We start from the raw sequence: 22,634 nt of genomic DNA on the forward strand, positions 1-22,634 counted from the left end.
TGGTGTAAATATTCAAACAAATCCCTTTTTAAAGTTTATTTGCATATAATATATATAATTGATAGATTGGTTATCCACAAATCATGCCAAGTTGGATTGGGTCGAGGTTTTCAACTCGTGTGACGGACCAACGTCTTGTTAATAGGTCAACGAGAGGACCTCACACGTAAAGTCGAGAGATGTTGGTGCAAAATCCATGATGGGTTCACCCAAATCTTGGTTTGTCCCGCAAAATGGAGATGAATATTTATAATTGCTGACAATGTTGCGCTATGGTTTTTACAACCCAAACGTTGTAAATGTGAAGTTTGTGTAAATGCAAATAAAGCAAGTGAAAATTGTGCATGTCATACGTGGCCTTGATTACACCACAAAAACACAGGAGTCGGTCTGCTGCCTTTTGTCCATTAAATGGAAGAATTTGCAATCCAATTGGTAGATTTTGGTAGCAAACTTGGTGGTCAACTTTCCTCCACATTGGGGACCCTCATGCAAGAACCAACTTGGAACCAAGCAATCTATGTTGCATACTCAGCTGCTCGTAGGTGATGGTGATGGTGACGATGACGATGAATATGGATAATGCAAATTATTTTTCCTTTTTTTCTTTTTTTTTTTAATTTTTGATTACGATAGAAAATTAAATAATCAATACCCACTAATTCATAAAATATTCATCTTTACAATCTTTGGCAAAACCTTACACTCATGATCGACTCACGAGCAATTTATGGATATATAATAGAGAAAATTGCAAATTTAGTTTCGTATGTTTGTCAATTTGTGATTTTGGTCCTCTATGTTTTCACATTTCAGTTTTAGTTCTACATGTTCTGATTTTTTGCAATTTCGGTCCTTTTTATTAAAAGATGCTTACGTGGCACTGTACACGTCAGCTCCACATCAGCACTGAATTGATGCCACATCAGCGCCATTTTGGAAAAATGACTAAAATTGCAAAAAAAAATAAAGATAGCGGACTAAAACTGAAATCTAAAAATATAAAGGACTGAAATCGCAAAGTAACAAACATAGAGGACAAAAAAAAAGCAATTTTCCCTATATAATATTAATGCGTAAAATGGTTCGTAAATTATAATACTTGATTTGCTAATATTGCTAGCTGTTTGAAAATTTAATCAGCCAAAATCCAATATATATCTAGATAAAGTCCTCCCGGCCGGCCGGCCAATTATTTTAATTGGTTACATGTATTTCTTAATAAATGCACACGCGTGAAATTATATCGAAAAGCAAATTTGTCAAAGCCTGAAACAAGTTTTTGAATGTAATAATTTAGTATATATTGAAATATTAAAATCTCAAAAGAAGCATGTTCAGCTAAAATCTGTGGTTTATTGCATGCATTAATACTACAATTATTTGCCAACTAAAAAAAACACAATTATTTACAATTTAAATATATGCATTTTAATTTCAAAATTCAAAGCACGAGTGTTAATTAGAAAGTGCACACGCCGACACGCATTAGATGGCATACCGTACCGAAATATCGGAATTTTGACATATCGTATCGAAATTTTTTCGATATATTTTCGGTATACCGAAATTTTTTCGGTATCTATACGGTATCAATATGAATTTTTTTTTCGTACCAAAGCTTCGAAATTTTACTATCGGTATTGAAATGAATTTTTTTGATATCAATATTTATAATATAGTATATACAATAAAATAATTATTCGGCTGTAGGATTTTGGCTGCACATTAAATTGAAAACAGCGGACTAATTAATGTTTCAGTATTTTTTACAAAATATTTTAAATTGCATTTTAATTTCAAATCGTTTCATATTATATTCAACAGAAAACGATTAAACGATATAGCTTCAAGTACAATCGAATCAAATTACATTCAAACTTAATAACAAAATACAAATCTCAATCATACATTTTATTCACAATAACTCGATCCGATGGAGAGAGTACTCAATTCTTGAATCAAAGCACTCAAATCATTGTAAGATGATCCACCTTCATCCACGGCCTTTCTAGCCATTTCCCTATAACACATGGCTCGGTCTCTCATCTCCGGCGCCGCCATCACACGTCTCACCGCCTCCGACACCGCCTCCCGCCCCACGCCTTCTATGGCCACCGTCCTCCACCGCTTGTTCCCGACAGAAACCCCGACCCTCAAAACCTCCGTCACCAGCTTCTCATTAAAAAACTGCTCCGCAAACATCGGCCAGGTCACCATAGGCACGCCCGCGCACACTCCTTCCAGTATCGAATTCCATCCGCAGTGCGTCACGAACGCACCTATCGAAGGATGATCCAGGATCAGCATCTGCGGCGCCCACCCTCTTATGATCAGTCCCTTTTCACTACTCCTCATCCTCTCCTCGAATCCGTTCGGCATGAAGAAATCGTCTATATCGATATCTCTCACGACCCAAATGAAATCTTGGCCCGATGACTCGAGCCCGAGAGCGATTTCATGTAACTGAACTTGAGTACAGCTCGCCATGCTCCCGAAACAAGCGTAAACCACGGAATAAGGTTTCTTGGAGTCCAGCCATGCAAGGCATTCGTGTTCATCTATGGCTGATTCCCTTCCTCTCCTCCCCTTTTCCTTGTCTCCATCCTTGCAAAGCAAAAAAGGGCCTATATTCCATGCCTTGATCCCTAAAAAGTTCTTGTAATGATCGGCGTAACCGGATTCGAGCTCGTAAAAGCTATTAACCACGACTCCATAGCTTCTCCTGTCTGCCTCCCTCGACCGGAAAATCAGCTCCGCGAATTCACCTTCACTTCTTCTCCTTAGATCGAAAGGAGAAATCTGCGTTCGCGTGAACTTCAGCTGATGAGGGAGACACGGGAGAGTGAACGTCTCCGAATCAGACGACACGTTCTTGAAAGGCTTGTGTAGTCTCATTTGCTCGGAGGCGCAACGTGCTAGATACCCCGTACCGTGGAAAACCAACCGCGGGATACCGAATTTGGCGGCGGAATCTGTCGTCCATGGAAAGAACGTGTCGGAAACAAGACAATCGGGGCTGTGTTGTTTGATCAGTCTCTCGACTGGTTCTTGCAGTAAAGATATCGCCTTGACGAATTTTCGGACGAAATCTACGGTGGTTACTTGATCGAGTCTTTGGATGTATTCGGGGAGGCCTGATTCTTGATTTGGGAGGGTGATGATTATTAAACCGATGTCGATTCCTGATTCCTGGGCTTTTTTGATGGGATCTGAGAATGCAAGAGTCGAAATCATGGTTGTCTTTACTCCGCGGGAAGTGAATAATTTGGCCATGTCGAGCATTGGGATCATGTGGCCATGAGCCATGAATGGAAGGAAAAATAAGTGTAGCTTACTCATTTATTTTTGAGTAGATATATCCAATGAAATATATGGATTTGATGTTATTTATATATTATTGCAAACTTTAATAATGTTGAGTGAAGGCCTTTGTATATATATATATATATATAGAATAATAGAACACCGAAAAATGGCCAAGTACGTACGGATAAATGAATCCGATCTACGTACATTAATACATGACCTCTATTCATGAACATTTATTGTATATATATGTTTATCAACATATATCATGATGTGCATGCATCTCTTCTATACTTGATTCATTATTATAAATATATATATATATATATATATATATATATATATAAATGCTAGATATACAAAAAAATATTATTTATAACAATAATATCGTCAGATTTTGTTATTTTATTGCGAGATTTTGTATTTAATATATCGTGAGATTTTGATAAATTAAATTTTTTTATTGAATTTTTTGTGTTATAAAATTTGATGTATTAATTTCGTTGTACATGTAGCATTACTTATATATATATATATATATAAATATATATATACACATATTTTATGTTGTGCGGTATTATATTTCCTATATATAGTGAGCAATGGATGGTAGAACATGATTTCCCATAGTGCTTTCAAGTGAAGGAGACAGAAAATTGAACAATTATGAAATAGAATAATATAGTTGGAAAACAAATAGAAAAATATCCCGTACCAAAAAAAAAAAGAGGAACGCCGGAATTACAATTACAAGATAAATAAAAACTTAGTGTGAATTCAGTAATATAAAATAGGGAAAATAAGTTTTTTGATCCATTAATTTTTTCATGTTTTGGTTTTGGTCCATTAACTTTTTCGATGTGGGTTTCGGTACACTAACTTTTCATTTTCAGTGATTTTTGGTCCAACTGCATATATGTCAACTTTGATTGGTCCAAAATGATGACGTGGACCAATCAAAAGCTGACACGTATGCAGTTGTACCAAAAATCACTGAAAATGAAAAGTTAGTGTACCAAAACCCACATCGAAAAAATTAATGGACCAAACCCCAAAAGAGGTAAATTTACTGGACCAAAAAAAAAGTATTTTCTCTATAAAATAGAGATAGTATGTATATTTAATGATTTTTTTTTAGAAAATATTTAATGATTTTGTGAGTTAATATTTATCTCGAAATTAGGTTTGCCGGGACCATGCATTTGGGGAAAAAGGCGTAACGCTCTCTTTTTGTTTATTTTTTGTGATGGAATAAGGGAGTCAATTCTTTTGCTTTGCCGACAAATTGTTTGCCAAGTACACCAAATAAACGTTAGGACAAAAAAACAATTGACGATTGAGTTAACAGTGTATTTATTGTCATAAATACGCTACTTATGTCAACTGCCAGAACTATTATTTTTTTTAATACTTTTTATATTAAAATATATGACATGTGTTACCTGTTATTTCATTAGTTTATTCAACAACATATCTAGCCTTGTCGATAACTATAAAATATATCATCTCCCCTCGTCCCATAGTCATAAATTTAATTAAGTTTTGATCTTGAACTCTCTTAAAATATTATTATCAGTACCCAATTAAAAAATTAGATTAATTTGAGAAAAGACTCAATTATTAAATCCGAAAATTTGTGAAAACCTAAAGAGAGCAAATCATATAAATTATCGTGTATTATCAAAGCCTCTCGATGCGAGGGCCAAATATTAAATATTCTCAAGTCTTATAATGTAACTAAAATCCAGAAAATTATATCTATATCTATATAAATTTAAATATATCTATATATGAAACAAGTCAAGGTGGACTGGAGTTTTTGAAAAAGATTTTAAAAAACACTTTTCACCTTTTTCTTTCACAAAATTTTAAAATTTGATAAAATTTTATTAATAAAAAATTAAAAAATAATTCCTAAAAACTCTCCCCATCCATATTACGCAATCTTCGATTTCTGATTGGACGAGTAGTCATCTGCCGACACTTTTGCTGATGTTATCGTGCCCCCAATCCACCAATAGGAACTTGACAGCTGGACCCAAAGGACACGTGAGGTGTCTGATCCGATTGGACAAAATTAAAGCAAGGGGGTTAATTGTATACAAAGACGAAACGATAAATATACATGACAAATTGTTATGATTATTTTTATATTGCTTCAATCAAATATTGTGTTTGTATGAATGGATTTCACTCAAGCGAAATATTTTATTTCAAAGAAAAAAATATAATATAATTGTTTTTATTGATGATTTTATACGAAAATTTATATGAAATATAATTGTGCAAATGCATAAATTTTTTTTGACATATTTATTGTTAATATGTAATAATATTAGATTGGTCCTTTGAATGAATTCTTATAAGATAATATATATTTTCAAGAAAATTTCTTAGATAGAATAATTAGTAAAGAAGCTATGCTTTGATATTCCCACAATTTTTTTTACAAGAAACTCTTTATTGAATATTATAAATATCAGTAATTATAAGATTGACCAACCAATTAGAAAAACACCCAACAAAAATGTGCAGGAAAAGAATAAACAAATTTAGCTAAAAATGGCCCACGGCATTGACCGTTCTCCACACATGAAACAAATAAACTATATCAAGGTCTAAAAGTAAAACTTTAATCTCCGAAGCACAAAAACCTACATATCTTGAATCACCATTTGGCTGCGTGACTGTTTGCACTGATATCTCTAATTGGTTTTGAAGAAAAGAAGCCTGGACAAAGAAAATTCGCAACAATATTTTTGCATTCTATTTTTCTTCATTATGTACGAAAACATGTGCATTACAATTATACGCGATGAGGCTAACTACAGAAAGGAAAATTGGAAAACTCTCGGCTAAATGACAGGCTAATTTAACAAAGAAAAATCTTTACCATATAATAACAAAAGATTATGGCTAATCTTAACAGATTTTATACTAGGTGTATAGTGGGCTTTACTAATTAATTGGGCCTGATTTTTTATAGCAAATTTGGGCCTGATTCAACCTTCATTTTGTTGTCATACAAAACCCCCACACCATTTGGCACCACGGACTTTATAGTTTATAAACGTCACAAGATTTTAATTTCTCAAATCAAATTTACTATTATTTATAACTATTTCATATCATTTTTGCTCACTTTAAGAATCATAGTGTGTGTTTCATGTTAGATTGTCTCAAGATATATATTAGTGTGACCGATCACACAAGCATGGGAAGCTAGCTAGGCGCGTTGAATCAATCATATGGGAAGTCTATGCATTGATAAATAATTACTCAAAATAGATAGATGTCGATAGATAACAAATGTCATAGCATCAAACTTGAACTTCGTCCCGACGAGCTTCGTTCTCGTTCTATCTCGACCGTTTCGATACCGCAAACCATAAATTAACAAATGTCATGGCATCAAATTTGGTTGGGCAGAGAGCCATGATGATGCACGCTCAATTCTTCCATCAAACAACTCAATTCTCCCAAAGATGATCCGCCTTCCTCCACAGCTTTCCTCGCCATTTCTTTCAACTTCTTCGCCCGCCTCCTCATTTCCGGCGCTTCCTCGCCGTTTATCGCGCTATGCACCGCCTTGGCCACCGCCTGGCTCGCCACCCCTTCGCTCCCAGACCGCCGCCACTGCATGTTCCCGACAGAAACTCCGGTCCTCAAAACCTCTGTCACCAGTTTTTCATTAAAGAACTGCTCCGCGAAAACAGGCCATGTCACCATAGGCACGCCGGCACACACTCCTTCCAATGTCGAATTCCAACCACAGTGCGTCACAAACGCCCCGATGGAAGGATGATTCAAGATAAGCACTTGAGGTGCCCATCCTCTTATGATCATGCCCTTCCCTTTCATCCTTTCCTCGTATCCATCCGGCAAGAAATCGTCGTTTCCTTCGTCTTTTTTCCCCCTCCTCACGACCCAGATGAAATCTTGGCCGGATGCCTCCAGCCCAATCGCGGTTTCACGTAGTTGAGCGGAGGTGAAACTCGCCAAGGTCCCGAAACACACGTAAACAACAGAGTTGTCCTTCTTTGAGTCGAGCCACGCCTCGATTTCATGTGTATCTATGGCTAGTACTGATTCCTTCCCTATCCGTGCTTTATGCAGCAAAAGGGGGCCTATATGCCATGCTCTTCTCCCCAAAACATTCTTGTAATGATCGGCGTAATCCGGTTCGAGCTCGTGAAAACTGTTGACGAGAACTCCGTAGCTCCTCTCCTCTGCTTCCCTCATCTGCACCCGCAATCGCGAAAACTCATTCGTCTTGTTTTCCTCGAGTTCATAAGGATTCACTTGTGTTCTAAAAAACTTTAGCCGATGCGGAAGGTTGGGCAACAAAAAGGGCTCGGAATCTGAAGAAACATCGGCAAAAGGCTTGTCGCGCCTCATTTGCTCGATGGCGCACAGCGCGAAAGTGCTCACGCCGTGAAAAACCAATCTCGGTATACCGAATTTGGCGGCAGAATCAGTAGTCCAAGGCAAGAACATGTCAGCAACCAGACAATTCGGCCGGAACTCTTCAAGAAGTTTCTCCACGGGTTCTTGGAGCAGAGCCAGTGCCTTAACGAATTTCGGGAGCAAGTCCTCATTAGCCATGGCGTGATCGAAGCTCACACAAGCCTCCGGCAGATCGGAGCCTTGTGGCGGGAACTTGAGGATGCTCAGACCGATATCGAGTCCCGATTCGCGAGCTTTCTTGATGGGATCAGCAAATTCATGTATCGAGAATATGATCGTTTTCACGCCACGAGAGTGGAAAAGCTTGGCCATGTCTAGCGTTGGGATCATATGGCCATGAGCCATAAATGGCAGAAAAACTACAACCAACTGTCCCATTTTCAATGAAATAGTTAACCAAGAAAACAGAGTTTTTGTTCAAGGAAAAAAGAAAGGGAAGCTCTTGAAATACTGGCGAAGAAGTATGCGAACGATTGAAAATATGGATACTTGATGAGAAAGACCAAGCTAATGCCACATATAAATAGAAGATAGCAACTCTTTGAGAAGTCAGAATTTGAGTTCAAATTGGAGGCTGCTGCTGTTTGTTAATTGTTTGTTAAGAATCGTGTGCTTAAATAATTGAGCTACTTGTAATGAATTGCATATATATGAAATAATATTCTAAAGAAAAAAAAAAAAGTGAATTGGGAGAAGAGGGACCATGTCTTTTGCTAGTTTGCATTGGAGGAATGGGACTCAAAGTTGATAAGGGAAACATGGGAGGAAAGACAGGTACACCACATGGAGCTAATTTGCTGACATACTTGCTCACGTACATTAATTCAAATACTTGCCAACATAATAAGAAGCTTCTACTTTTTATGAAAATGGATCCGAGTCATTATAACCAGACTTGAAATAGCAATAAGAAAATGATGTTCCTAAAGCGTGTTTAAGTTGGTGAAATAGGTGAACTTTTGGTAATAGGTCAGAAGTTCGATTTTTCCTGCCAACATCTTCTTGGACTAGTCTGTCACACAGGGCTTGTCTAATATAGTTTACTTGACTAGCGTAGTTTGCAGACTATTGCGTTAATCCAGAATTTAGCTAAAACACACCGAAAAATAACAGCGGCGTGTTTTCACGTCACAAAAAAAAATGACTTAAAAAATGTTAACATGTTAAAGTTGAAATACAATCATTGTTATTCTTTATGTACACACATGCCATGCTCATGTTCATGCGGGTATGTGTTATATAAACAGTTCAAAAAAATTTACTTTGGTTTCGATTATTTTACTTATTGTTAAGTAAACAACGTGTTGTTAATTAACAGCAAAAAAAATTTATGAGATCATCAATTTTATGAGATATATAGCATGAAATATAATTATGTCCAAATATTATTTTTTGTTACGAAGATGTGTTGGTCGGATTTATATGTGCGATAGATTTTAATTAATTAATCAATTAAAGCTTCTGGAACATTGGACAGAAAGAGTAATGAATCGAGTTGCTGACTTGCTCTACAATGGATAGGATTCTTGGGAAGTGGGAAAGAAAACTAGAAAAGGGACCGACCATATGAGTTTATTAATTTTATTATATTATATATATATATATATATATATATACCCAATCATGTTTTTCCACTTAGTTCGCGACTAGCAGGTTTTAGTGATGCAAAAAAAAAAAAACCACTAAAACCCGGGACCAAGTGGAAAAATATGGTTGGGCAGCTGAGCATTCCTCTATATATATATATATGGTAACGCTACATGTACACAGATTGTTATACGTTGGGTTACACAATTGACTTGAAATTACATGATTATCCATACACTTTATTTGGAAAAAATCTTTAAAAAATGCATGTAGGATAATCATGTAATTTCAAGTGCATTGTGTAAACCAATGTGTAACACTTTATGTACATATAGCATTATCCATATATATATATATATATATATATATATATATATATATATATTAAAAAACAAAAATATAATTGCGCACGTAAAAGACGCAAAAGTATTCAACTCCCAGGAAGAAGAAATATCATATAAATAGCAACAATTAAAATTATTATACATTTTTTCAAATATCACAACACTGTTAAAGGGTTAGTATATGCTATATTGAGAGTGTTTTTTTTTCTATTTTAATAATATTAGATCACGTGAGACCCATATATTTTTATGTAAATTGACATATGTCTTGATAATTCAATGATCGATATTTAACCACATCATAAAAGTGTAACATAAAAATATCCATTGCTAAATAAATTGAACGTTACTACTCTTTGTCAAAAAAAAAAGTGGATCCTTACTCCGAAAAATAAAATAAAATAAGTTGAACCTTAAAAAGTCAACATATAAAAAATCATTTGTATATCAATCTTTTAAAAAAATCAGTCAAAGGAAGGAAACTTATTAATGCTATTCACAAAATGCATTAAAATTCTCAAATTTCGAATTAACCGAATCAAAATAATAATTAAAAAAACAGAATTAATAAAATCCAAAATATACGTAAACATTTGTTATCCAACAATTATTTTTTTTCGATTTATAAGCAACTAAATTAATCGAAAATTAAGAGGCTTGACTCATTCAGTCCTTGAATTTATTATATTTCATTTGGAAACATAGTTTTTTTTTTTTTTTTAAATCTTTGCCGTTAATGAATTGGATCGGGTCTTCCGGGAAAAAGAAAGCGCATTTCTTCGAATAAGAGAAGTCGCATTGGTGAGTAGCACCTTCACGAATACGTCAATACGGGACCGGGTCCATCTAATCCAACGGCGTGGATTTCGTTTCACGGAATCAAGGTTTAATCCCCTAACCCCAAGCAAATAAGAGCATACGCCGCCGCAATATCCCTCGAGTTTTTGCAGTGCGCGGTACCAAACTGCCCTCCATATCTCCCCCTTTTTCACTCTCCGTCGTGCCTCCGTCGCCGCCGGCCTCAGTGTTTTTTTTATTTTTTCCTCTCCTCAGTCGGACCTCCGGCGTATCCTTTCTTCCCTCTCCTCTATTTTCTTCTACAATCACAAAACCAAAAAAAAAAAAACAGAGAAAAAATTTTCTCGCGGAAAAAATCGAAATTCTGAGTCCTCCCTCGAGAAGTTGTGTTCGGCCTTTTGTTTCCTTGTTTGCTTCTCTTTGGGTCTCGAAATAAAAAAGAGGGAGGGAAGCTATAAGCTATTGAAGAACAATTTTTTTGAAAAACTTTGAAAAGGAAAAAACAAATCATCGATGGCGGCTCAGGTTCAGATGCAACCTCCAGTGCAGTTGGTGAACGCCGCACCGGCCACCGGTGCTCCGTTTGTGACTTCACTGTACGTCGGAGATCTCGATGCGAACGTGACCGACTCGCAGCTGTACGATCTATTCAGCCAGGTGGGTGATGTGGTTTCGGTTAGGGTTTGCAGGGATTTGACCAGCCGACATTCACTCGGTTATGGCTACGTCAACTACGGGAGTCATCAGGATGGTTCGTATTCTAGGTCGTTTGTGACATTTGACATTTATTAATCAATTCAGTTCTATCAACCCCTTGATTTACATGCCCTTTTCGATTATGATGGTAATTTTCTTTGCTATATTTTGATAGTTCCAACCAGAAAGTGGAGTCGAAACGTGGGACTGGGTTATTTTAGTGACGTATGACCACAGTAGTTGTTAAATTCCCAAAAGAGGAGTTGGGTATCACGTTTAGGATAAACAGAATAGAGCTTTTAAGAAATTTCTTACCAGTGAGTCATATTCAAGATGTGAATTGGTACCTGAAAGCAAATTACTCTGCTGCATTTTTTATACTGTGTGATTTGCCTACCACGTTTCACGACCTCATATTTGGGTTTAATTAAGTTGTTTCCCGCATGAGAAGTGTGGGCAAATACAATGACACATGGTTCTAGTATTAATTATTGGCGGTTGCTGGTGACTAATTTGTCAACATTTCATGTTTCCGCTTATGTTCTCCATTGACTTGTTATGTTTGTATTGTATAGATTATCCAGTTTTTTTTATTGGTTTTATCTGCTTTTTAATATCCTTCATTGTTCATTTAGTTCCAATTGTCTTGATTGTGTAATCCTCGTACACTGACAATGGTAAACCACAAAGTCTTAAGGAAAGCTTTCACAATTTTAAGTTTCTGCCAATGCTTTGACATTTTGGATCACAGTAACATTTATTAAAATTTGTCCATAAATTATAGATATAATATCGAAGCATAAGATATCCTTCATGCTAATCTTTCGCGAAATAAGATGACAGCCCAACGGGTACCTTATATTATGCAATTATGCCACAATTATTAAATCAAGCTAATATTGGTCACCAACCAATTAATGATGAACAAAATCAATCTTTTTGAGATCTTTGTCCATATGGATCCAAAGTGCAACCCTATATTTTATGCTTTCTGGCCATCGAGATACAGGTCCGGTCCTTGAGATCCTTGAAAAGTTATTTTATTTCTGTATTGCCACACTCACTCACTTAACCTGTTTTGTCTTACGATGAAGGCAATTTCTTTTAGCTCTGTCCCTATTTCTGTTCTAAACAAAATTTTCTTTTTGATAGCTGAGAGAGCTGTGGAGGAGCTGAACTTTACTCCGCTCAATGGGAAACCCATTAGGATTATGTATTCTCATCGAGACCCCAGTACACGCAGGAGTGGGGCTGGGAATATATTTATTAAGGTACTGTTTCCTCTCCTTTGCCATTTCCATTATTCGTCCTGTGGATTGTCCTGGAATAAACAACTTGATTAGATTCTGTCGCTGGTTGAGATAATGTCGTTTTTTTATTAACAGAATTTGGACAAGGAAATTGACCATAAAGCTCTACATGATACATTTTCTTCATTTGGGAACATTCTGTCGTGCAAAATAGTAACAAATGCGTCTGGTCATTCCATGGGCTATGGTTTTGTGCAATATGCAAGTGATGAATCTGCCCAGAAAGCTATTGAGAAGCTTAATGGCATGCTGTTGAATGGAAAGCAAGTCTATGTTGGACCCTTCCTTCGTAAGCAAGAAAGAGAGATGTCAGTTGACAAGACAGTATTCACCAATGTGTTTGTGAAAAATCTTTCTGAATCAACAACTGAAGAAGACCTTAGAAAGATATTTGGTGAATTTGGATCACTCACTAGTACTGTGGTAATGAGAAATGAAGATGGCAAGTCTAAGGGCTTTGGATTTGTTAATTTTGAGAATGCAGATGATGCTGCTCGAGCAGTTGAATCCCTAAATGGTCATAAATTTGATAACAAAGAATGGTATGTTGGGAGAGCCCAAAAGAAATCAGAGAGGGAGGTTGAATTGAAGCAACAATTTGAGCAGACTACACAAGAAGCCGTTGACAAATATCAAGGATTGAACCTGTATGTCAAAAACCTTGATGATAGTGTTGTTGATGATAAGCTCAAGGAATTGTTCTCTCCATTTGGTTCAATAACATCATGCAAGGTTTGTGGTTGGTAACTTGGTTGTATCTTTTAGTTGGCTGTTACTACTTTAATTTGTTCTAATGTAGTAATGTTTATACAGGTGATGCGAGATCCCAAAGGTACAAGCAGAGGATCAGGCTTTGTTGCATTCTCATCACCTGAAGAGGCTTCCAAAGCTGTGAGTTTTATAATGATTTATTGCCTGCTCCTTATTCTCTGCCTTTCACGTAGTTCCCATTCAGTTAAAGAAATTTAACAAAATTGGTTTCAGCTTTCTGAAATGAATGGTAAGATGATTGCTGGCAAACCACTTTATGTTGCCCTTGCTCAGAGGAAGGAAGAGAGAAGAGCACGTTTACAGGTAGACTTGTAGGTGTACCCTTTACTTTTAATATATTTTCACTATCCCTCTGAGAAAGGATGAAATGGAGAAGCTAATGTTGTTTGTCAGCGCATCTGGAGCTATCTGTATTCTGTATTCATTTTTATTTTCCAGAGTAGATTGTTTTTTTACCTTTGTTGTTAATTAACTGTAACTCTATGGCCATCCTCTCTATATACCCTGTGAATGACTGAGTGTAAGTGTTGACTTCCCATTTTATTGTATCCAGGCTCAGTTTTCTCAAATGAGGCCCATGGCTATGGCATCTACTGTCAATCCTCGTATGCCTATGTACCCTCCTGGTGGTCCTGGTTTAGGGCAACAAATATTTTATGGGCAACCACCACCTGCCATTATTCCCCCTCAAGTAAATATGTTTTTCACACTATTAAATGCCATTGGATAACAGATGCTTTATAGTACTAATATAATTGAAAACAAACAGAAAAAATCTGATCTAGTTTTATCCTAAGATACGGGTGGTATGATTGATGTTCTCATGGTTAGAACTTAGTCAAGAATTTCAGTGAACATCATTGATAACTTGCTCTTGTTCAATGGAAGCATAGCGCTGAAGATTGAACACGACTGAATTTCAATGTATTTTTCCCTAAGAAATAGCTTGACTGATTTTAGATGTAGGATATTTTTTGTGGCCTATAGGTATCAGTGATAATTTATTTGCGCCTCATTTTTCATCTCAGCATGGGTTTGGTTATCAGCAGCAACTTGTTCCTGGTATGAGACCTGGTGCGCCTCTCATGCCAAATATGTTTGTGCCTCTTGTTCAACAAGGGCATCAAGGTCCACGGCCTGGTGGTAGGCGTGTCAATGCTATTCCAATGCAGCAAGGCCCTCAACCAATTATGCAGCAGCAGGTTTGTGGCAATTTTGACCTATGATTCTTGAGAAATCTCTCGTGGTTAATTAATTCCTACTTTGCAGATGCTTCCTAGGGGACGGGGCTTTCGTTATCCTTTTGGCCGTGGCATGCCTGATGTTTCCATGCAAGGTATGCCTGGAAATATGCTTCCTGTCCCATATGAAATGGGTGGTTTGCCATTGCATAATGCAGGAATATCTCAACCAATTCCTATTGGAGCTTTGGCATCTGCACTTGCAAACGCATCTCCCATCGAGCAAAGGACTGTAAGCATTTTCTTTACATGTTTCATGCGAGGTGCCTGATCAGTATACTGCTTTAAACATCTCTAGAGTAGTAGTAACTTTCAACTTTTAAAGTAATTTATGATGTGCCGACTGTGGTAAAGGCTTGTGCAATCAGTATACTATATAGTTAAAAAAAACTCCGTTTTATTTATCCTGCAGATGTTGGGAGAAAATTTGTATCCGCTGGTTGAACAACTTGAGCCTGATACGGCTGCTAAGGTGACCGGCATGCTTCTGGAAATGGATCAGACAGAGGTCTTGCACTTGTTGGAGTCTCCAGAAGCTCTTAAAGCTAAGGTTGCAGAGGCAATGGATGTTTTGAGAAATGTGTCTCAGCAGCAGTCGAGCAACCCCGCTGACCAGTTGGCTTCTCTGTCACTGAATGAATGAGAGCTTCTAGTTTCTTTTTACAATGTTGGGTTGGATAATAATACTGAATAGTTTGGTTTTGAAACTAGCTGTTTTTTGAATGCCTTTGACGTGAGATTTTGATGTACCAAATCTCTTCGCACAGTTTTGAATATCGTGATTGGTTTTGTGGTGAGAAATGGGGTTTGAGTTCAAAGTTGAAAGCCATCTCTCTCGTGTTTCAAATAATTTCCAATTCCATATTATGATTTTTTTTTCTTTTTTAAAACTAAGCAAATAATGATTTTTTTTTTCTTTTTAAAAACTAAGCAAATAATTGCATTAGATTCAACGTATCAAGTTTTAGATCCTTCGTGTCAGTTTGATGCTAATTTATGCTTTTGAGGAGTTTTATTTATTTTAATAATATCCTTGTTTTCAAAACTGAATCGGTTGGCCGGTTCGAATTACAACCGTTTTTATGGTAAGAACATGTCGAATCGGAGAATCGATATAACCGATTTTTTGAATTTTTTTAATTTTAGCAGCTATTCTTTTCTGAAAATCTAACAAAAACACATAATCAACCAAGTAGTGCGTAGATTGAAGCCCTTGTGAAAATCCAAACAAGCACATACGCAAATTATCATCGTTTAAAAACATTGTGCTATGAAAATCATTCGTAAAACGTCGCCTTGCAAATGGGGTAAATGCGTCTGACTTTTAAAACATACAAATTAAATAAAAAAAAAGCTCTAATTTTATATGAGTGACAAATGCAATTGGTTCCAATTAACTAATTTTATTTTTTATTTATCTAATGTGTGTAATAAATTGAGTATGTAATTAAGTGATTAGTACCTTTTTCGACCAGCATGAAGGATCGTTCTTGGACTCTCAATTAAAGACAAGCCTCTTAGTTAGAAGTAAATTGATGCGGCGATATGTTTAATGCAATTTAACAAAGGTATATGCTTTGCTTTAATGAATGATTTACCGACCATCTTTTATATATTAAGACAAAGTTTGGAGTTATAAGTTTTAATTTAAGTTAAAGCAACAGACCTGAAATAACTTCATCCAACACATGCATGCAAACCAATCAAATATATTTGCTATAGATTTAAATTTATGTACACTAAAGTGTATAAAGTTTATAAATAAAAATGGATTATTTATTGCATCACTATTAAAGTGTTTGATAATTGGGTCCAACTCGGTGAGAAATTGACTAAAGAAAGAGATTGAAAATTTGACGAAAAATGACATATCTTATCTTCTTAATTATTATTAATTATTAAACATTTAAATAGGTGGGTTCGAAGATAATACCTTCACTAGTGTATTTGGTGTTTACTAGCAAGATAATGCCTTATTAGCCTTGAATTATACTTGAAGATTTGTTGTCTTCTCTTTGGTAATATGCACGAATATTCCTAGAAATTATCTCGAGTAGTTGGTGGATCTATATTCTATAACATCGGATGCATCTATAGCCTCTTAGGACATTACAGAAATCACAAAAAATTAATCCATAATTAAGTCAGTTTGTTAGACCAATTTTCAATCTCCGTCGTATATAGCTTATATAGATTGATCGATCCGTCTTACAAGAAAAATATCCTACAAAAATATGCATACAAAATTGAATGTATTTAATTTAGTGTAATTAGGGATCACCAAATATCAAAGGATTATTTAAAAAATTGGATAGATTAATAAAGAAAAAACCCTTAAAATTTCTTATTTTTTTAGCAAGACAAAAGTTACATAATTGTGAACAAAATCATATATAATCGTGGGAGATACAAATGTTTTGATATGATTAATATTAATAAGGAATTGTTGTAGTGTGAAGGGTGTATGATCAGCTGATACGGCGGCACAGGGTGATCCCATCACCCACGGGTAGCTGACAAATCTCGATCCTCGGATCAGCCGCAAGCGCCTTATTGAGCTCCAACACGAAGTCTCGATAATACCTAACGTACTTCCTCATCGGTGCATCGGGTGGGGCAACCACGGACCCATTCCACAGGGTGTTGTCGTACCCGATCACGCCACCAATCTTCACCAAGTCAATGAGCCTCTTGTGGTAGTTGATATAGTTGTCCTTGTCCGCATCCACGAATATAAAATCAAACGCCCCATGATGCTTTCCCTATTTTCCAAAAAAAATATATATATATATATATAAATATTTCTTTTCTAAAATTGAGTAAAAAAATAATGACTCCCATTATGTATGGTGTCATTCTCGTGAGACACCTGCCTAAACAACTACCCCTAATTTTTTTTAAAAATAAAAACAAGATTGTAGAGTAGTGGTGAACATGTTATGTGAGTGAGTGAGTGGATTCACATCACATAAATTTATTGTTATTTTTTTATTATTAAAAAAAAAAAAAAAAGGATCCAATTGCTTTGTGGCAATATATGTTGTGGCCAATGGGACCCAAAATGGCTTGTGAAGTCGGCTTTCAAAAGGTTGGAGTAGCTAGTGGGTTCGCAAAATGGATCTGCACGCCAAGTTGCTACCTATTTCACACTTTTCATTATTCATATATATGTGCATGCCCTTTAATTAAAAAAAAAAAAAGTCAATTTCATCGTCTTCTTCTTCTTCTTTTTTTTTATATAATTTTATAAAATGAAAATGAAGAAGAAAGTAATAGAAAATTGGATATATAGTGGGGGCGGGGCTTACATCTTGAATCATTTGATCAAGAAGAGGCAATGCAGGACCCTCTTTGAAGTCAATTTTGTGGGCAACGCCAGCCTTTTGGATTATGGGCAGACCCAACTCGTAATTCTCTCTATTAATGTCCATGGCCAATATCTGCGCGCAGTACAACAATAATTATATTAATATATATATGTAATATGTTTTTATATATATAATTAATATTGTCGTAATTGTAATAATGAAAATATGAATTAATTAACCTTTCCATCATGAGGAAGAGCGAGAGCAGTGGCAAGAAGAGAGTAGCCGGTGTAAACGCCGATCTCCATTGTATTTTTAGCATTTATCAGCTTCAAAAGCATGTTCAAGAACTGCCCTTCATCTGCCGATGTTGTCATGATATTCCTATATAAAATATATATATATATATATATTAGTACGTAAATTAATTGAATAATATATTATATGTAATGAATAAATGCACGTACGTAACGTACATACCATGGGTGTTTGGCGGTGACTTCTCGGAGCTCTTTCATGGCTTCTGGTTCTCTGGGGTAAACGCTGGTTTCCAGAATGTACTGTAACATATAACAATATATATTTTTTAATTAATATCCTTTTTGTGTTGATTTTTTCATGAAATAATGAAAATATATATCATATATAGTTTCTTGGTGGAGAAAAAAATAAAAATGGTTGACCTGATAGAGAGCGTCACTTTGCAAGAGACTTTTGTGGCCAACTTCTTGGTGTCTCCCTGCAGCTACTTGGTTCTCTGTGGATTCACCATTTCCTCCTCCCATTTTTGTTTTCCTTTTGATGATCTTTGTTTTTTTCTTGTTATTTGGTTTGTTTGATGCTGCTGATTTGGGAGAGACGAAATGGTGGTGGATATATATAGAAAGCCGAAACCCGGTTCGAATATCGCGTCGGGAGTTGTTGGGTGGTGAACCGGCGGGGTTGGTGAATATTTTTCTAAGTTATTGTGGAGTCTCTGGCGGGACCTATTTGAAGTTGTTGAGTGGGTCACACACACACTTCTTCTTTTTCTTCTTATTATTATTATTATTATTATTATTATTATTCAGTTTTTTTGCCCGAAATCAATCATAATGTCAACTGTTTTTTAGTCTCAAACTATTTGGAACATGTGATGTTATTTTGGAACTTTTAATTATAGCAACTGATTTTTGTTCTTGAATGGGATATTTTGAATAACTGGATATTGTTTGTTGTTATCTACACAAACAAATATAATATTCAAATTGAAAGTTTTTAAGTTATACGATCTCATGTATCTATATCAGTAAGATGCGTCGATTTAATTTATATTTGTAGTGACAAATAATATTTTTAATATAAAATGTAATTTTTTTTTGAATTAATGTGTGAAAGAAATTGCATTGTTGTTTAAATTATATACTGTTTTAAGGGTGCGGATAAATTTGATTAATTGGTTGGTGGGATTGGCAAATGGGGGAAGTCCAAGTAGCCCTAGATTTGGGTGTTTCGTTGGAGTTTGGACACCAATCGAAACAACATGTCAAGCACCAAATTTTGTTCAACAGTTCCATTCCTAACTACTGTTTTACCAAATTTCGTGTCATAAATTGACATCTTCTACAAGAACTCAACATCTTTTATTTCTATTTCCAAGTAATCATTCCTTGTGATAACATCATCATCATCATCATCATCATTATTATTATTATTATTATTTCAAAAATAAACATATTAAAATACAAACGGTTAAACAAAGCGTCTCTTGCACGCGCGATGCATGCATGTATGTACATTTAATTGATTTCATGTTATTGTTAAAAGTCACATGATTAATTATATATTCAAAAGTTTAAAGTGATAGTATCTAATCTAAAAATTTAAAAATACAAACAAAGAAAGCGAATGTCATTTTGATAAAATATAAGATAAAATCTAATGACTAAGAAACGATAAAACCATATAAAATGACTAATTTTCCTAATAATTTTGGTTTTAAATCGAATTAAATTAGGATGTAATCATTAATTTCATCTAAGTTTCATCAATCAATTGACATTTAGTTATTTAAAGGTTCTCTACTTTAATAATATAGTAATATAAAAAACTCGTGGACTGAAACGATTAATATAAACAAACGAATTAAATTTCAAAACTATGTTGAGAAAGAAATTTTTTTAATATACAAAATACTACTTTTATGATTAACAAGTTATCAATATTTGCTTCAAAATGAAAAATTTTGTTTGGGAATTTTTTTTTTAACAACTTTCAAAATATCTATTTCTAACAAGGAGTGGTTGAACCTTCGAATGGACAAAACTCCACCCAAAAGGCCCACAAAATACCACCCACCCATTACTTGGTGTTTTATGTTTTCAATCTTAATTCTTGAATGTTTTCAATCAGTGCATGTGATTTTGTGTGTTTATGTATGACGGTCGTTATTATCGTGAGTCCGTGACTTATAACTCATCTGATACTAGATTTTTAAAGTTTAGAACGAAATTTTAGGTACGAAACTGTAATATGACAATCGTCTCCGCAACTCATGCATAGTCCAAACTCAGATCAGTGAACCAAGATGCATGCAGTTGTTTATTAGTTTTGTGGGTAAGGTTTGGTGAACATTAGAAAAAGGTTATTTTCATCACCAACTTTATTGGGCCCTAATGGGGAAAGAGTCGTTCAATTTTCAACCACTTCATCTCATTCCTCCACCTTTTTTCCCCCACAAAATTAGTGCATATAAATCATCACAATATTGACAGAGGAGTATAATTTCCATCGATTAGGCAAGAAAAATGATTCTGATTTAATGTATTATACAAGAATGAAACTTATGTTTTTCAAAATATTTTAAAAAAAAAAAGAAAAGAAAAGAAAAATAGCCCTCATGGATCCATAATCCATTCCCTTAAAAAAAAACATAAAATAAAATAAAAATAGCCCTCATGGGTCCATTCCCTACTCGTCTTCTTGGACTAGACTTGTTCAAATTGACCTTCGATAAAGACCCATAATAATTGTTTTAAGCATTGAATCTTGAATCTATCTAGATATGTCAATCTACAGTTTATGGACCGGACTGCCCAAATCCAAAAGGGCTTACCAACAAAATAACCCACTTGTGTTCTTCGAACAATGCTAAGCCCAAACTCAAATTTTGGGCCTCGTGATTTTAGCCTATCCCAATACTCGTAAGAAAAAAGATACATAAAAAAAATAATAACAATTAAAATTAGGCGAAGTATTCGAGTCTTTGTCTTTATCCACGACGAATGCTAATTACTTTTTTAGTAGTGAATGATTGAATTGGTTTGTTTTTATTAATATTCTAATAATATTCAGTCTTAATATATATATGACGCATTTTTGTTCAAAAAGCTGTGACGTGGGTTGAAATTGATATTTTTAAGCGACAATGCGATAAACAACATAAAAAATATAAAAAATCTTGTGATTCATAAGTCAATTTTGCCGTATAGATTTTTTATCCTATTCATAAAAGTTTTTTAAATATTCCTATTATTATTTTTCACTTAAAAGTATCATGATTTTTTATTTATATTATTAAGAAATATTATTTAATATTTGTTAATTGTAATAAAAAAATATTATATATTTTTGTTAAAAACATATTGTGTAATATATATTGATCAAAAGTCTTATCTTTTTTTAAAAAAAGATAAATTACTACAGCGCAGCTATATATATATATAATAAATTAAATGGCAGAATCCATCGATCGTTAGCTTTTTTATAATTTTTTTTTTCGGTCCACTTTATCTAATTACTTTGTTATATATTTACCCACCTAACTAACAGGGGTGTATTAAATTTAGATTTTAATGATTTTTAATGACTTTAAAAAATGATAGACTTTTGTGGAGTTGCTAGATTTTTATTGACTTTGATAAAATGTCACATAATTGTAAAAAGAATTCTATGGATTCCTGCAGATTTTTGACAGACTTTCATAGACATTTTTTTAATGAAATTTCTATAGATTTTAATTTATATTTGAATGGTAATGAAAATAGAGATAGTTAAGTATGTACAAACAAGTACAAACTTTTTAAAATTATATAATTTATTGACGAAAATAATAAATCTATCGTAATATGTTTATTTTAAATTATAATAATCGAGACATGTTTAGAAAATTATTTGCTATGAATCCATTAAACAAACATATCCATAAATTTTAAGAAAATTCTTAACACATTGCCTGAAAGAAAAAAATATATATTTAAAAACAATACAAATTATATTAACATTGTTAATACATAACAACACAATTAAACTCCGGTGAAGTAATGTCTTTTTATTACAAATTATTAGAATTTAATCGACTAAAAAAGCGATAAATAATATATTTTAAAATAAATTATAAAAAATGTAAAATGTAAAATAAATTACTGAACTTTTCCGATTACTTACGTAATTAATTTAATACTGTACATAAGTTTAGATAAAATAGAAAAGATTAATATAATATTGTACATAATATAATTGCTAACATAAATATAAAAGATTTTTGTTAACGTAATAGCAATTAACGTAAGTTTACTATTAATAATAGTAATTGATGTATATATTTTAGATTAGATAAAATAATAGCAATTAACGTAAGTTTATTATTTTATATGTTTTCATGATTTTATTTTTATGTTTTTATATAATTTTAATAATAAGAGATATATCTGTTTTTTTATGTTTGGAGAAAAATAATGATTTATAGGTTTTTTATAATTAAAAATCTTTACAAATCTCATAGTTGTACCTAAGGTTTCAATATTTGTACTAAAGAATTTAATA

At 34.1% G+C, this 22,634-nt stretch overlaps 4 protein-coding genes across 5 annotated transcripts; 1 reads left to right on the forward strand and 3 right to left on the reverse strand.

The window, feature by feature from the left end:
* Positions 1 to 1,911: 1,911 nt before the first annotated feature.
* On the reverse strand, positions 1,912 to 3,342 carry LOC140884817 (scopoletin glucosyltransferase-like). Its single transcript, XM_073291684.1, has one exon. It carries the CDS (start codon positions 3,340 to 3,342, stop codon positions 1,915 to 1,917), a length of 1,428 nt encoding a protein of 475 aa, XP_073147785.1. The 3' UTR covers positions 1,912 to 1,914.
* Positions 3,343 to 6,544: 3,202 nt separating this feature from the next.
* Positions 6,545 to 8,363, reverse strand: LOC140880957 (scopoletin glucosyltransferase-like). The gene has a single exon (XM_073285873.1). The coding sequence runs from the start codon at positions 8,152 to 8,154 to the stop codon at positions 6,721 to 6,723; it is 1,434 nt and encodes a 477-aa protein (XP_073141974.1). The 5' UTR covers positions 8,155 to 8,363; the 3' UTR covers positions 6,545 to 6,720.
* A 2,257-nt stretch (positions 8,364 to 10,620) lies between these two features.
* LOC140880193 (polyadenylate-binding protein 2-like) lies at positions 10,621 to 15,324 on the forward strand. Of its 2 annotated transcripts, XM_073284408.1 has the most exons (9): positions 10,622 to 11,256; positions 12,354 to 12,472; positions 12,587 to 13,243; positions 13,325 to 13,402; positions 13,496 to 13,585; positions 13,836 to 13,973; positions 14,311 to 14,484; positions 14,552 to 14,755; positions 14,936 to 15,324. In XM_073284408.1, the coding sequence occupies exons 1-9, from the start codon at positions 11,019 to 11,021 to the stop codon at positions 15,164 to 15,166; spliced, it is 1,929 nt and encodes a 642-aa protein (XP_073140509.1). In that variant the 5' UTR covers positions 10,622 to 11,018; the 3' UTR covers positions 15,167 to 15,324. The 2 variants fall into 2 exon arrangements, with proteins under 2 accessions (XP_073140510.1, XP_073140509.1); XM_073284409.1 differs by lacking the exon at positions 13,836 to 13,973 and having other exon boundaries at positions 10,621 to 11,256.
* A 1,519-nt stretch (positions 15,325 to 16,843) lies between these two features.
* Positions 16,844 to 18,676, reverse strand: LOC140881645 (caffeoyl-CoA O-methyltransferase). The gene is made up of 5 exons (XM_073287119.1): positions 18,515 to 18,676; positions 18,312 to 18,391; positions 18,071 to 18,215; positions 17,832 to 17,963; positions 16,844 to 17,285 (listed from the first exon to the last, which is right to left on the reverse strand). The coding sequence occupies exons 1-5, from the start codon at positions 18,614 to 18,616 to the stop codon at positions 16,992 to 16,994; spliced, it is 753 nt and encodes a 250-aa protein (XP_073143220.1). The 5' UTR covers positions 18,617 to 18,676; the 3' UTR covers positions 16,844 to 16,991.
* Positions 18,677 to 22,634: the final 3,958 nt, after the last annotated feature.

This window comes from Henckelia pumila, chromosome 2 (genome assembly GCF_033568475.1).
Source record: "Henckelia pumila isolate YLH828 chromosome 2, ASM3356847v2, whole genome shotgun sequence".
Lineage (NCBI taxonomy): Eukaryota > Viridiplantae > Streptophyta > Magnoliopsida > Lamiales > Gesneriaceae > Henckelia > Henckelia pumila.

Bases quoted from the DNA above. Each gene is read 5' to 3' on its own strand.
- LOC140884817 (XM_073291684.1), bottom strand. From the start codon at position 3,342: ATGAGTAAGCTACACTTATTTTTCCTTCCATTCATGGCTCATGGCCAC.
- LOC140880957 (XM_073285873.1), bottom strand. From the start codon at position 8,154: ATGGGACAGTTGGTTGTAGTTTTTCTGCCATTTATGGCTCATGGCCAT.
- LOC140880193 (XM_073284408.1), top strand. From the start codon at position 11,019: ATGGCGGCTCAGGTTCAGATGCAACCTCCAGTGCAGTTGGTGAACGCC. The intron at 13,403-13,495 runs GTGAGTTTTATA...AATTGGTTTCAG, and splicing joins CTGAAGAGGCTTCCAAAGCT to CTTTCTGAAATGAATGGTAA. The intron at 14,485-14,551 runs GTTTGTGGCAAT...CCTACTTTGCAG, and splicing joins AACCAATTATGCAGCAGCAG to ATGCTTCCTAGGGGACGGGG.
- LOC140881645 (XM_073287119.1), bottom strand. From the start codon at position 18,616: ATGGGAGGAGGAAATGGTGAATCCACAGAGAACCAAGTAGCTGCAGGG. The intron at 17,964-18,070 runs GTTAATTAATTC...TACTGCGCGCAG, and splicing joins CTCTTCCTCATGATGGAAAG to ATATTGGCCATGGACATTAA. The intron at 17,286-17,831 runs GTAAGCCCCGCC...TTTGGAAAATAG, and splicing joins TTGATCAAATGATTCAAGAT to GGAAAGCATCATGGGGCGTT.